The sequence below is a fragment of the Sceloporus occidentalis genome, unplaced genomic scaffold, assembly GCF_023333645.1.
Source record: "Sceloporus occidentalis isolate IW3139 unplaced genomic scaffold, rSceOcc1.0.p SCAF_4, whole genome shotgun sequence".
NCBI classification, from domain to species: Eukaryota; Metazoa; Chordata; class Lepidosauria; order Squamata; family Phrynosomatidae; genus Sceloporus; species Sceloporus occidentalis.
In genome coordinates, this window is record NW_028316984.1 from 139,157,412 (window position 1) to 139,172,517 (window position 15,106).

A 15,106-nucleotide genomic window follows, 5' to 3' on the forward strand; every position below is an offset into this window, starting at 1 on the left:
ACTTTCCCCTTATACTCTCTTCCTTATCTTCCTTTGTGTTCTCCCCCACACACATTGTTTCACACTCTCTTTACCAGCCAGTAGTAGCAAGTCAGCTGGTTCTATTCCTCCTTTCCAATCCCATTTTCTTTTTCGGTGGGCTCCCATGTTCTGTTATCACTGCACATGTTCAGTTCTTGTTGTATTCTATCCCTCCTTCCAACATCCCCCCCGAAAGATTTTGTTGTACCCTCAAGCTTGCTAATACCTCCATGTTGCATTTGGATTGTTAATATACTATTTTTGCTACACAAGAACCAGCACTGGACCCTAAACTTTGCAAATGGAGGGAATGAATGGTTTCTTCATAGATTTGCAAAACAACAATTAAGCTGTACCATTTTGTTGTCTCAGACAAAATGTTTCAGATTTCAGTCAGAGTACAGATATGATTTTGGGATTTAGCCCCATATTGTGGGGCAGAGAATTCTTCTTCTTAAGTTTACAGGATGAGTTCACAGTTGAAGTGAAGTTCTAAACGGCACCTCTCCAGTCTTAGCTGCTATGTAATGCAGTGCAACTTGGGATAGTTACTTTTTGAATTACAGTTTCCTAGTTTCTAGGGGCTGTAGTCCAAAGAAGCTGCTTTATCAAGCTCTGGTCCCTAGATTTCAATATACTGGGTGAGATTTGAAAGGACTCAGTCCACTAAAGTTAGGGATAGAAACTCATTACCTACTTTTAAAGATTTTGGCATTAACATTTCACATCAGGTGGACTTCTTCCTCACTGCCATTCCCCAAAGTGACATTAAACTTCTGTTTAGGAAAACAACTCTGCAATCATCCATAACTATTTAATTACATGTAATTTTCAACAGGTGCTACTTGAATGGCTAATTAATCAAAATCAAATCAGACGCTAATTGTTTTGGAAGGCCTACTCTGCCTGCTGTGCTTTTTTCTGGGGTGGGGTGTGGGGATGTGGAAATATTTCTGTATCGAAGCATGACTAGTCACCACAACTGGAGGGGAAAATCCCTTCATGTTGTGAAGTTTTTATGCTCCCATCTCCTGCTTGCCTGGTTTTGCTGCAGTCCTGTGCAGTGAGAAGCCAATACCTGAAACAGAACAGTCCTTTTCATACTATGTACCCCATAACACTTTGCAGTAATTACTGACTGGTATGGGCACTGGCTGTGTAGGTGAATGCGGCAGCAATTATACTTGTAGTAATAATTCATGCCCAGCCTAGTGCATTCAGATCCATTTTATTGAGATACATGGCTTACCTCAAGCACCTTGAAAACTGTGCTGGATACTCCCCCTCCCCTCATTTCTATCATAAAACCAAGAATAAGAAGTGAATCAGAGCAGCAAGGAACTTTCTGTTAACGCTTTCTCATGGGAAAAGACCAAATAGCTAAGGTGTTTAGAAGCCTCGATATAGAGATTATGGATTTATGCTTACATGCACAATATATTGGTATGGGCAAAACCCTCACATTAAAAAAGCCCCCTAACAATAATTTACCTTGTCAAACACAAGCTCACTGCATGAAACCTCAGATGGTACAGCCCCTTCTACCATGTGAAGCCTGTGATCATCCCAGTCAATATGTTTGAATTTTTCCTCAAACATAAGCTAAAACAGTAGGGATGAAGGGAAAGCTGCCCAATGAAATGAGTGTAAATCAAGATTTTAATGTAATTGTGATGGAGTGCCATTGTGCGTCTCTCTCTCTTGCACACCTTTAAACCTCTAAAGCTCGCAGCAATAAAGAAAATTACTATTCTTTCTATTTCAAGTCTTGCTTAGCCTTTCTAAATTACTAAAACAAGTAAAGTTTATTGTCTCCATATTGAATGCTATCGGAATGTTGGGAAGGAGTTTTGCCATGAATGCAACTGAGGCATAATCTAAATTCAGAAGTACAGCAGAGAGTGGGGGTACTTGATAATCTCAATGGAACTGTGGGATTAGCATGAGATGTGGTTGCATTCCCCAGCCTCTGATAATATACATAGCATGGGGCCCTTGTGTATCTTTCAGCATTTGGCAGATGAAAACTGGGAAACATGTGGTCAATATGAGCGTAGTCAAGATGGCTGAAACAATGAATTGGGAAGAACAGGCAACCTAGAAGAGGCTGCAACAGTTTGCTTCTGCCTGAACATATTGGGAAGGGCAAGATTCCAACAGTCCAACCTCTTCCCTTATTAGTTAATTGAGTGCAGACTACTTTTGCTTTCTGAACTCAGTTTGCAGCAACTGACAATGGTTGTTGTTCTGTGCCTTCAAGTCATTTTGGAACTATGGTGAACCTAAGGTGGCCATGTTGTGATATTAACACACAAAGACACACAACTTTGATCAAATGGCAGAGTCTCCCTTCCAAGCTGCTTCACAGCAAATAGGACAAACAAACCTTATTGAAAAACAGTCAGCTTTTATAGAGAAGCAAAGGTCACAACACAGCTATTCTAACTGCACATATACAGTACACAATAAGCCTTTCAGCTTGCTTATCTCTAGCATTCGATCCCTGTCTAGTCTTTCCACTTTGCATAGGCTGCATAACAAAAGGAATGCAACACTGAGGAGTCCTTGAAGAGCTTGAGACATTTGCCTGTAATATCCTTTAGGCTAATCAACCAGTCTTCCCCTTTGAGAGTCTATGGGATCTCAGAGATTTAGCACATTCCTGAAGCATGTAAACTACAAAGATAGTTTCCTAAATGCAAAATGGCAGAGCTTTGACTAAGCAGTTGAATACAGACTTAAAGCTTACACTATCAGAGTTTTCTTGGCAAGATTTGTCATCCTTTGTTTCCTTCTAAGGCTGAGGGTGTGATTTGCCCAAGGTTAAAAGGGAATACAAGTCCTAGTGTCCAGAGTCCAGTGCTCAAACTGCTGCACCATGTTGGCTGAGGACAAAGGAAGGAAGAGAGTGAAACTGGGACATTTTAAAAGCTGCTGAAAAGGTGGGACAACAGGAGATTAATTGCAACTATGCCTGCCAAACAGGGATTGTTGGAGGGACTCTGGCTATTTTGGGACCCAGTCATACCTTCTGTGATTTCCTAGATGACTATACCTCTTCTTTTGAGTGGTGTCCCAGCTTTTTAACATATATTTTCTCATTCTAATAGGCTGAAATGCTTCTCAGGCTCATACTGCAATAAGCGTTTGAAGCTAAAATATGCTGGTATTTTTGCAGCCCCACAGAATGTAATTGGGGCCAAAAGAAGGGAGAGGCATAGTTATTACAAATTACAAAGGCCCGGAAGTACCCAGAAGTGGGTCTGGGTCATGTCTGTGTTGATATACAGTTGGTCCTCCTTATCCACTGTTTTTTATACATGGATTCAAGCATCCATGGCTTGAAAATATTAAAAAAGTATAAATTTCAAGTATCAAACTTTGATTTTTCCATTTGATATAAGGGACACCATTTTGCTATGCCATTGTATTTAATGGGACTTGAACATACACAGATTTTTTTATACACAGGCCTACTAGCAGGTAGCAGCAAGTCTCCTGAATCTGTTCCTGGACTGTGTTACCCACCAACAATGATGGTGTCTCTTTGGTATTTGTGGGAATTAATTGCTTCAATAGGAGTCCTTTGAGAAATTGGGTAACTTCAGGGATCTTTTACACCTATGTGTACTCGATTCCCAATTGGCAAAGGGTTCAGGCAAGGCTGCACCTTTTCACCCTATCTGCTCAACTTGTATGCAGAAAATATCATATGAAGAACAGGCTTAGACACACAAGAAGGAGAAGTGAAGATAGGAGGAAGAAATATCAATAATATGAGATATCAGATGACACCATACTACTAGCAGAAAATATCACATACCTGGAACAACTACTAAGAAAGATCAAAGAAGAAAGTGAAAAGGCAGGCTTGCTGCTCAATACAAAGAAAACAAATATAATGACCATGGAAGATCTATACAGATTCAACCTAGACAATGAGGAAATTGAAATAGTGAAAGAGTTCCTATATCTTAGGGCACACATTGATCATAATAGGGACTGACGTCAAGAAACAAGAAGAAGCCTAAAAATGGGGAGGGCAGCTATGAAAGAATGAGAAAAGACACTAAAATGTAAAGCTATCCAGATGAGCAGGAAAGTTAGAATCGTATAAGCCATTGTTTCCCCTATTATAATGTACACTTGCAAGAGCTGACTAGTGAAGAAGATGTATAGAGGAAAATCAATTCATTGGAGATGTGGTGCTGGAGAACAGTGGTAAGGATACCAGGGATAGCCAAAAAGACAAACAAATGGGTCCTAGAACAGATCAAGCCTCAAATCTCCCTGGATGAGGCTGTTGTACCTTGGTCACATCATGAGAAAGAATGACTCATTGGAAAAGACAAGAATGCTAGGAAAGGTGTATGAATGTAGAAAAGAGAGGAAGACCTCATGCTAGATGGATGGACTCTGTTAAGGAGGTATGAATTTACAGAACCTAAGGAGAGCAGTGGATAATAGAGAGTTTTGGAGATGTTTCATCCACAGGGTCACCTTGAGTCAGGATCGACTCAAGGGAAGTTAACAACAACAAATACTCACTACTGCAAGACTACATTTTTAAAATGAATTAAAGAGTTTTATCTAGAAATGGGCAGAAGTGCATGCAAACACATAAAACCAATGCAGTCTTAAGAACCACTAGAGGCTGACAGAAACGGAAGATGGAAAAGGTTGGATAGCGAGAAATTAGGAGTAAGAGGGGGTGATAATTGCTAGTCCTGAAGAGGGAGTTCCATGGGAAACAGAGCAGGGCTTAGACAGCATTTGAGATCTATACAAAGAATGGAGCTCCTTGTGACCTCAGAGATGGTGCCAGGATTTCATAATAGGGATCTCAGAAAGGAAGCCACCCTCATCTGCTGCAGAGACAGCAATGGTAACAGGGGGAATTCAGGGCCAGAATACTCCAGGGGCTGCCCAGAGTACTCTGGCCTGAGAAGACAAACCCCAGCAGTTCAGAGGCAGAAGGGGAAGATGAGAAGAGTCCCTTCCATGGATCCCTCCCCTTCATGCACAGCCAGGAGTCCTTTTACCATTCAAAGCCACCACCTTGGTCCAGAGATATCTAGCCAGCCAGCTTAACGTTTCCCATTGACAGCACCTGCCTATTATGCAGGACTGCTGATGACAAACAGCTGGGAGTGGGGCCTTCTGAAAAACATATTTTTTACTGAGGCCCCAAAATAGTTCTCAGCAGCCATGAACGTGATTAGAAAGTTAAAGAAATTCCCCATCATTAGCCAGGGGTGGGCTAGGTTTCTCCTTGGTCCACGTGTGCCCCCCCCCCCAAGGCTGTTATCACCACCCCTCCTTCACCCTAGATTACTACTTTTCTGGTAAATTGTCCTTATTGGGACCAGCCAGGAACAGGGATTCATCTTTGATGTAAGTCACAGAGCATTTGTGCACTGTTTAACATTTTAAAGCATTCATTTTTCAAATCAGAAGTGGGTTCCTGGCCACTCCTGGGTCCTTGTAACCAGAGGATCCCTGGGAGAGAAAATTGGCCCTTAGACCATAATTGTTGCTCCCCCTTGGACTAAGCAATCAGAGCACAGAGCACTGATGTGATTAGTCTCCAACTGCATATGGATTATTAGCTGTTTGTCATGGATATTGCAAACATCTTCACATGAACTCTGTCTGCTGTTGAATGTGAAGGGCTGAGAGTACTTCAGTTCTTGAAAATGAAATGTATTTATATACTTGGAGGGAGGAAGGATGATCACTTCACTGAATAATCCAGGACAAATTTGTGAAGCTGGTAGAGAATTTTGCCCTTGTCTGTTATCAGTGCTTTTTAGAAGCCCTAGTGCTGGCAAAGTACAGATCCCAAAGCGGGATGTGGTGTTACTATGATGCTAGTGCTGATTGCTTTCTGCTAAAGACCACTTCTAATGTTATGTTTCTGTAGTCACATTCTTTAAAATGCCCTCAGGAGGACAGCTAGCAATTGGCCACAGATATGTACCTCAGTAACACATAAACAGTCAATTTCTGGAGCTTTGACATTACAAAGAGGCATATCTGTGACCATTTTCTATCACTTCCTTACACAGGTTGTCAGAATACAAGTCAGTAAATGCATTGAAATCACTCCTAAGGCTAGCCGTAAATGCCATGGGGCAGCTTACTAATGAAGACCTAGCTCATGTAAGAAATTTCATGCTCCGAATCTTCTAGCCACTGTGACTAAACTCCATGACTTGGCTAGAAGACAACATGTAACAAGAAACAGAGTTCATGTGAAGATGTTTGCAATATCCGTAACAAGAAAGTCTAGAGATGACTTAACAATTTTTATTTATTTATGGCATTTCTATTCGTCCCCATCTGAGTAGCTGAAGCTCTCTGGGTGGTTCACAAAATAAAAATGAAGTGTACAGCACCTCTAGATCAATTATTTTCAGTTGAGATAGCCAAAGTTGAAGCTCCTGCCAAGAGCCAAAAGGATTTTGGAAAGAATGAGAAGATGCTTAAGTGCCAGAAACTTTTAAAAAACTGGCATCATGAATGGCTTTCCCACTGGCATTTCTTGCTCTCTTCAGGGGATGGTTTTCAGTCACTAGCTCCTCATCCTGCTTGACATCTTTCGCACAGAAGGAAACAGCTGTCTCTCATGAACTACTTGCTCATTTGGCACCTCTTTGTGCCTCATGAGATAGCTGTCACTCAGGTTGTGTCTGCACCAGTTATTTGTCACAAGATATGTTCTGGAATATGTTTCAAACAGCTGGTGCCGGCTGCAGCATCTTATCCTGTATGATGTCAGGGCAAAACTAGTCCTTCATAATACAGTTTAGCATTTTTTAAAAAACCTTGTAGCAGTGTTCAAGGAAATCAATATGATTTCAGCTTTTCTTGCCATAGGAGTGAGCAACTGATGGTCTAGGAACCACATGCAGTCCCGGGAAGATTTCAAAAGTACTCTCAATAACCCAGACTTCTCAAAAAAGCATTTTGTCCCTCCCCCAAAAATCTTTGGGACAGGGAGGGAAGGAAATGAAGGAGAGGCTGTACAGACTGCCCCCAAGGGGTGGCCTGCAGCCACCTCCAGCTGCGTCAGATCATGGCCACGGCAACCACACACTGTGGCCCTGATCTGGCCTTTCCAGGGTGCAAAAAGGAGCCGTGGCCAGTCTGCACAGCCCTTATAAATATCTATACTTATATATGAATTGCCAAATAAGTAATAAAAGAGCTTTGGCTCTGCCCCCAACCCGACTGGCTTTGGTTCCATACATGCATCCTCTAATAGGTGACACCTGAGGGCACGGCACCAACAACATTAAAAAGTAGGAAGAGTTTCCTACTCCTTAATTACTACAATTCTGTCAGATAGGTCAGTATTATTATTCTCACCACCTTGCAGACAGGATAGGAGAGATGAAACTGATAGCACAGTGGTTTGCTAAATAACTTTGTCCTGTTACACAGGTTGTTGTTCTCCTCTTCATTTGTGAAACATGCATACAGGAACTTACCAGAGTATAACAGAACTTTTTTTTAAAAAGTCCTCTCTTGTCCCAGAGCATTCCCACCAAATGGAGCATCATTAATTTCTCACACCTCCCCACCCTGCCAGCTTGGCATTCTGTGTCAAGCAAATATTGTAAGGTGTGGTGAGGTGTTCCCTAAGGATTAGACTTGTAGTCGTTTTTGGGTTGTAAAAGCACCTTCACACTTCAAGCTGTTTCATATGGAGAACTCAGAGGATCTGCTCAAACATCAGGTTTTTGAAAATACTAAGGCTTTGGTTGTTGTTTTTTTGTTTTGTTTTTAAAAAATACTTTAAAATCTAAATTATAAAATAAAATTATGCATAAAATATACATAAAATATAGGTATATTAATCAAAGAGCCAAATTTCATTTTAGATTGTGTAATGTGTTAAAACAGTCCTCATAAAACAGTCACACTAGCAATGACCTTTTGCAGGTGAGATGGAGTAATCCATGTATGGAGGCCTATTTCCAGTCATCAGTGTACCAGGACCATTAAGTGCCATCTATTTTATTTGAAAGCACAACAATGACTTTTTCTCCCCCTTTTCTTCCTACTTTATTACAGTGTTCTGAATCGTACTCCTGCCAACTTGATCCAGGAAATAATTTTAGTGGATGATTTCAGCTCTGATCGTAAGTATTACTTTTCTTCACTTTTTTTCTAATAATCCTTTTTAAAGTTTTTTAAAACTCATTTTGCTGCAGATGTGGGTTGGTTTTTTTTTTTTTTTTTTGCTTTTACTGAGGATTTTTCCTTTCCTTGCTTTCTTTTATCTTCAGAGAGAGAGAGAGAGAGAGAGAGAGAGAGAGAGAGAGAGAGTGCGCAAAAGGAAGAGCAAAGTTTTATTGTGCTTGTTTTAATTACTACCCAAAGAAACAATATTAGCCAATGTTTGGGGTAGTAGTTTGGAGAGGGACTGTCAGTTTTTGGTGTGGCAGTCATTAGTAGGAAGTCAGAATGTTCAGCTAGGATTGTGTGACCCATTATCATAAGCAAGGCAAGCAGTGCGCCCTGTTAGGAGTCATAGTTAGGGAAGATCAAAAATGAGAAGTTAATGACTGCTGCACTGTGTTCTTGGCAGGCTAGGGTTGTTATCCTCATGTTCTTTATGAGGCTTTCATAAATCAGATCTATCCCAGGGCAATAAACATCTGGAATTCTACCACAAGAGGCATTACCCTTCCTCCCGGAACCTGGCACAAGATAATAGTTTTTACTTCCGCTATCCAAATCCACTTTTTAGTGCCCCCCCCCCCCCCCCAGTGTTGAGCAAAATGACTAAGAAATCTTCCATTTCTGGAAAACCAGTTTGGCAGTAAAATTATATGTGCCCCTGAATGTCATTAGCAACTATTTCTGTACATTTAAATAATAAGAAATGTAGTGGGGTTGACATCATAGTCCATATGGAATGAAAGAGTCCATAGATGCCACAGGGAGTTTTCTGTCTTACTTTAGTACCAGTGAGAGCTGTGATTTTTATTGGAACTATTGCTGAGAAGATATGGTTAAAGCTCCCCTCTCTATATACTGTGGCACTAGCAAAAATTGGGGAACCAAGTGCTTCCTATTAATTGAAATATCAACAAAGACATGGTTACTAAACATGGACTGGGCATTAAGTTAAGTTTTGCTCTATGCAAAATGTAATGGGACAGAGTTTGTAAAAGACATGTACTAGGAAGGACAGAACACACCAATGATAGTCACCACAAAAGCTAACTCCTGGTGGGTATCCTTTGCTCTAGGCTTCAAAGCACAGATCACTCTCACCTTTATCAAGAGTGACAAGAAGATCTGGGGAATCAAAAACTAGGATCAAAAGCATCAAACATGTAAGGCTACAGCAGTGATGAGAGTGCAATTGTTTACCTCTCTGGAGCCTTATATTGACATTTGCCTGTTCACATGTAGGGCAAAACTGTGTGTGGAGGCATGTGTGCTCCATAGGCCCTGCCTTGAATATCAATGCATTCCAGACTTTCCAATATTAAGTCTGCATATTTAGTCTAATAATTACAACAGCATAATTATGGAAGCTCTGTAACTTTCTTCAAACAAAAACAATTGGAGAGGCTTACACAAATTACACAAGTGCAATTAAAGAGGCCTACACCAGTTCTTGGACCATCTTTCTGAGTAGCACTGGCTTGGTGGCAAACCTATGCCTCTCTGGTACATGAAGCCATTTCTGAGGGCACGTGGGGAAATGAGAGGGAGGGGGAAGAGCAGGAACAAGCATGTGCCTGTTCCTCTTTCTCCCCCACTCTCCCATGCTTTTAGGCAGCTGAAGGCCTGAGAGGGCAGGGGGAAGAGGAGGAACAGGCCTTCAGATTTCTCCAGGGAAGTCCCACCCACTCCTTAAGTCCCCTCTCCAGCACTGGGTAACACCTGGTATGGGAATGCTTTTGAGTTTGGGCACTATGGCGGGATACAGCTTCATGCCCCAAGGACACCCTGACAGCGGCGGGGAGAGACAGAAAGGGGCTACTCGGCCCCTTTCTCTTCCATATCGTGGTTGTTTAAAGGCCACGCCAGCGATACGCACAGAGCTCCTTTCAGCGCCTCTGAAAGGGCACCACAAGCGCCCTGTAGTGGCACCAGCACGTAATGGCTGCACTGCACCATTTGGATGTGACACGGCGCAGCCGTCACATCAAAATGGCAGCACCCATGTAGACAGGGCTCCGCCATTTTGACGTACGGAGTACATGCTAAGGTTAGGGAGAGTCTGTAAAGGACGCTCCCAGGCAACCCTAGCATGTACTCAGTACATACTAAAAGGCCCATCTGGACAGGGCCTATGTCTCTAAAACGTTCACCATCTAGAACATGCTTTAATTGCAATATGCAAGGGGATCTTGTAGCACCTTTGAGACTAGGAAGGAAAGAAGGAAGCTGGTACCATGAACTTTCATAGTCTTGAGCTTACTTCCTCAGATACATGTGGAACATCTGAGGAAGTAGGCTCAAGTCCATGAAAACTCATCCTAACAGCTTCTTTCTTTCAGTTAGTCTCAAAGGTGCTACAAGATTCCTTTGCATACTGATTTTCCAGACTAACATGGCCATGTCTTTAAATTCTAATTACAATGTTAGATATGTTCTAATGCAAAATGTCTCAGGTTCAATCCAGTACTGGTGTTTTCAGCAGGAGAAATCCAGTAATTGCCTGAGATGCTGTAGAACATACCATTAGATATCATTGCACTGGGCAGACAAATAGTCTAACCTGGTATATGGCAGTTACCTATATTTCCATGGTTCTAAACATGTTAGATATTGCAGTGTATGTTGTCCTAGAATTAAAGGTTGGGGGCTGGTATGTAGCTTTTGACTGTCTAGTACTGAAATATCTCAGATAGTTGGCTCAGTTGCCTACTCGAAATTATCTGCTGAATAGAATGAGTAATTTCCCTGACACTGTTTACATGTTTAAATCCAGCTGTCAGCTATTGAGTGAGCACAGCAACAGTTGCTTCTGTAAAGGTGGGACGAACTATAAATACTGATATATCCATGCCTAGCTCCAGTTTGGCCAGGGAGCATAATTTCATTTGCTGAGAAGGAAGATGAGTCTGCTTAGCCAGTTTTCCCTGCTGAGTTTTTATTAGTCTGGCTAAGAATAAAGGCAGAAATTTAGAGCCAACACAATAGACTCCCATGGATTACTCTGCTCATGTTATCCCTTTTTCCTTCCCAAAATGAGGGCAGTCAGTTTTGGATATGTATTGTTCACCCATTCCCACTCTGATGTCCACAGATTATATTTGAATAGCTATGGCATTTATTTTTAAATATCTGAAGGACTGTCAGGTAGAAGATGGAGTGAGCTTGTTCTCTCCTGCTCCTGAGGATAGGACTTGAACAAATGGATTCAAATTAAAAGGAAGCAGGTTAGAATAGATGGTTCATGGGAGTATTTATTTAAGTTAGGGGTAGGCAATCTGCGGCCCGTGGGCTGGATGCGGCCCGGCAAGGCCTTGGGACCGGCCCAAGCCCAGTCCTGCCGCCAATTGCCGCCGGAGCCTTTGGCCTCTCGCGTGAAGGTGTGGGGCCTTTGGCCTATCAGGAGGAGGCGGGCAAGGGGGGGCAAGCGGCGGGCAAGGGGGCAATTGTCTATAGAAGCCTCCGAAACATGCATTTATATTAACATTTTTGTAAAAATCAGCATTTTTTTGTGTATCCTCCATTTTTTTTAAAAGTGTCCTCCATTTGAAAATTTTGTCCTACATTTGTCCCGGTTTATTTATTTATTTATTTATTTATTAAAAAAATATTTAATTATTTATTTTTTGGCTTCGGCCCCCCAGTTGTCTGAGGGACAGCAACCCGGCCCCCGGCTCAAAAAGGTTGCCTACCCCTGATTTAAGTTCTCCCATCATGGGACCCAAGGCAGCTTACACAGCAAAAAACAAAGTAAACTAAAACCTCTATTTGATACATTTTTTAAAAAAATGTAAGTGAACAGTTTTCTTAAAAAACATTACATTGCAACAGTTAAAAACACATTGAAACAAAGTAAAAAGCTAAAAGCATAATGTACCTCATTAAAAAAAGTCTTTTTGCCACATTAACTTAAAAGATCCTTTTCAACTCTAAGGTGTGGTACATACAGTGGACCCTTGTTATACGCTGGGTTTGGTTCCAAGATCCCCCGTGTATAACAAAATCCATGTATGTTCAAGTCCCATTAAATATAATGACATAGCAAAATGGTGTTCCTTATAAAAAATGGAAAATCAAGGTTTGATATTTGAAATTTATACTTTTTTGAACATTTTCAAACCATGTATGCTTGAATCTGTGTATAAAAAATCTGTGTATAAGAAGGGCCAACTGTACCATCAACAAGTGGCATACCGGTGCCGATTCTAGGGTTAGGGCACGTTTTGGCGGCTGTGTCTTCCCTCCAGAGGAAATTAGGTTGCCTGCAGGCTGCCTTTTTCGGGTGGTCTGTCCCGCGCCTAAGTCTCTTATCATCTGTTTTGATCCCTCAGGTGTGTTGGGGGGAAATATGTCACCTGTTTCTAAAGGGAAACCAAACATCTCCTTGCACTTCCATCATTTCCCCAAATATGTCAGAAGATATTGTACAACACCAATACCTTGAACCTCAGTTGCACCTGTGCATGGCGTGCATGATATGTGTTATAAAATATCTGCTCTAAATAGATGCTGAATAGTTTTCCATCTTTCTACATTCTCAGATTTTTTTTAAAAAAAAATCTGTTTTTTAATATATATTCTCTAATCATCACTTTCAAATAAAGGGAGCATTTCAGTTAGACATTGCTAGCATCACTAGAAAGGTAACTGCCATGTTTTCAGAGTGTGAATAACCTAAATGGATTCATGGTTTTAGATGATGGCATGGATTTCCATGCCTAGCAGATGTCCAATAGTATTGCAGTAGCCTTTAATCAAGGGTATCTGTCACTGCATCTCAGTGATACTGTGCCTGACAAAGTGCCCACATGGGAGCAATATTTCAGGCAGTGTGGAGCTGTGGAAATGGAAAAGTTCCAGAACAGAGGTGCCAAGAAAAGTACTTTGACTGGTAGCATTTGTGCTTCTTGCCAGGATGCTAAGGTGGCACAAAGATGATAAGGGAGGGGGAAGGTGCAAGAGATAGAAAATACAGAATACAGAATACAACTGCTGCTGGCACTGGGGCATGAGAGAGACTCAAAGTGATGAAGAAAGAAAGAAAGAAAGAAAGAAAGAAAGAAAGAAAGAAAGAAAGAGCATTGGCTTAACATTTTCTGCTCAGCATTTACCTTGCTGACCTGGTTTTCTGGTGGTTAGATTTGGTCCAAATCTTAACTCATCTACAGCAATGCAATTTAATATGATGTCCATGGGCTATTGTAAGTCTGTGAGCTATTGGCTACAAATCCACAGCACGTTTCCAAGAAATAAACAATTGTAATCAATGGGCACAAATATGGTGCCAGTCCATGGCTGTTGTTGTGTGCCTTCAAGTTGTTCCAGACTTATGGCGACTATAACGCGATCCTATCGTAGGGTTTTCTTGGCAAAATTTTTCCAGAGGGGGTCTGCCTTAGCACTCCTCTGAAGCTGAGAGAGTGTGTCTTGCCCAAGGTTACCCAGTGGATTTCCGTGGTCTCCAAAGCCCTAGTTTACTGCTGAAACCACTACACCATGGTGGCTCTTCCAATCCTTGGCACATAGGGGGGAAACCTTGCCAGTCTCCCATATCAGATAGCTTTTTAAAAAACATGATTTAAAGTATGGCCCTTGTGCAGAGCACCCCATCATTTATTGCATCAAATGTGGACAAGTGAACAGCCAGTGTTATCCAGAATAGTCTTCATATTCTGCACTGTGCAGGGAGTTTGCTGTTCTGCACTCTGCTCTTTGAGAGATGTATATTGCCGTCTTAGCCCTCTGTATCAGAATCTAAATAAATGTGATGCAGAGTTTATAATTTCAGATAAAAGAAGTTATATCTTGCTCAGATCCACTAGCCTAAATCCCCTGAGATTTGGGACATGTCTTCCCAGAGTAAGGATGATCCATGTCCACATCCTCAGGGAAGACTGGTCTATTATTAACCAACTGCTCATTTTTTTTACCTCCTCTTCAACATTTCACTACAGTCCTTTTCTTTTTCCTAGGTCCAAAACACACTGCAGAAATGATCCAGTCTGAGACTGCTTTAACTGCCCTGGCTCAGTGCTAGGGAATCCTGGGAATTGTAGTTTATTGTGGCACCAGAACTCTCTGACAGAGAAGGCTAAATGTCTCACAAAACTACAATTCCCAGAATTCCCTGTCATTGAGCTTGGGTAGTTAAAGCAATCTCAAACTGTGAAGTCGAAGGCTTTCATGGCCAGCATCCATAGTTTTTTGGGCTATGTGGCCATGTTCTAGAATAGTTTCTTCCTGACATTTCGCCAGCATCTGTGGCTGGCATTTTCAGAGAATGCTTGCCTGGAAAGGAGTTGGGTACACACACACACACACACACACACACACACACACACTGTGTGACCTGGGAAGGCAGGAATGATTTGCATGTGGATTGGTCTGTTGCTAATGGCAGGCCTCAGGGTGGGAGGGTCTGCAAAAGAGGATTAGTGTCTGCTTGATTAGTGCTCATTGTCTGTTGGGAAACCCTTGACCCTGGGAGATTTCTCATTTGCATTTGTTGAGTCTTCATCTTGCTGTTTTTCAGGGCTGGTAGCCAAACCTTGTTTACTTTAAGGGTTTCCTCTTTCCTGTTGAAATTGTCCAGCTGTTTTTGGATTTCAATGGCTTCCCTGTGCATCCTGACATGGTAGTGGTTGGCCTGGTCCAGAATTTCAGTGTTTTCAAACAGTATTTTATGCCCAGGATGGTTTGTAACATGTTCTGCTACTGTACAAAAACCCACAAAAAACTATAGTCCCAAAATGGATTAGTTCTGCAGTGTGTTTTGGGTCACAATATCTAACTAATGCCCACAGTACTAACCTTGTCCCCTTTTTCCTGAAATCCAACAGGCAGAACAACATTTAACACCGGTGTTAAAATTTCTTCATTGGCTGCTGATTAGCTTCTGGGC

At 41.7% G+C, this 15,106-nt stretch overlaps 1 protein-coding gene across 1 annotated transcript in view; it reads left to right on the forward strand.

The window, feature by feature from the left end:
* Positions 1-15,106, forward strand: part of GALNT16 (polypeptide N-acetylgalactosaminyltransferase 16) — a 247,414-nt gene that overhangs the window by 167,543 nt on the left and 64,765 nt on the right. Inside the window, exon 4 of the mRNA XM_089521755.1 lies at positions 8,101-8,168. Within this exon, the coding sequence (XP_089377881.1) occupies positions 8,101-8,168 (68 nt within the window). The remainder of the gene's footprint in view (positions 1-8,100; positions 8,169-15,106) is intronic.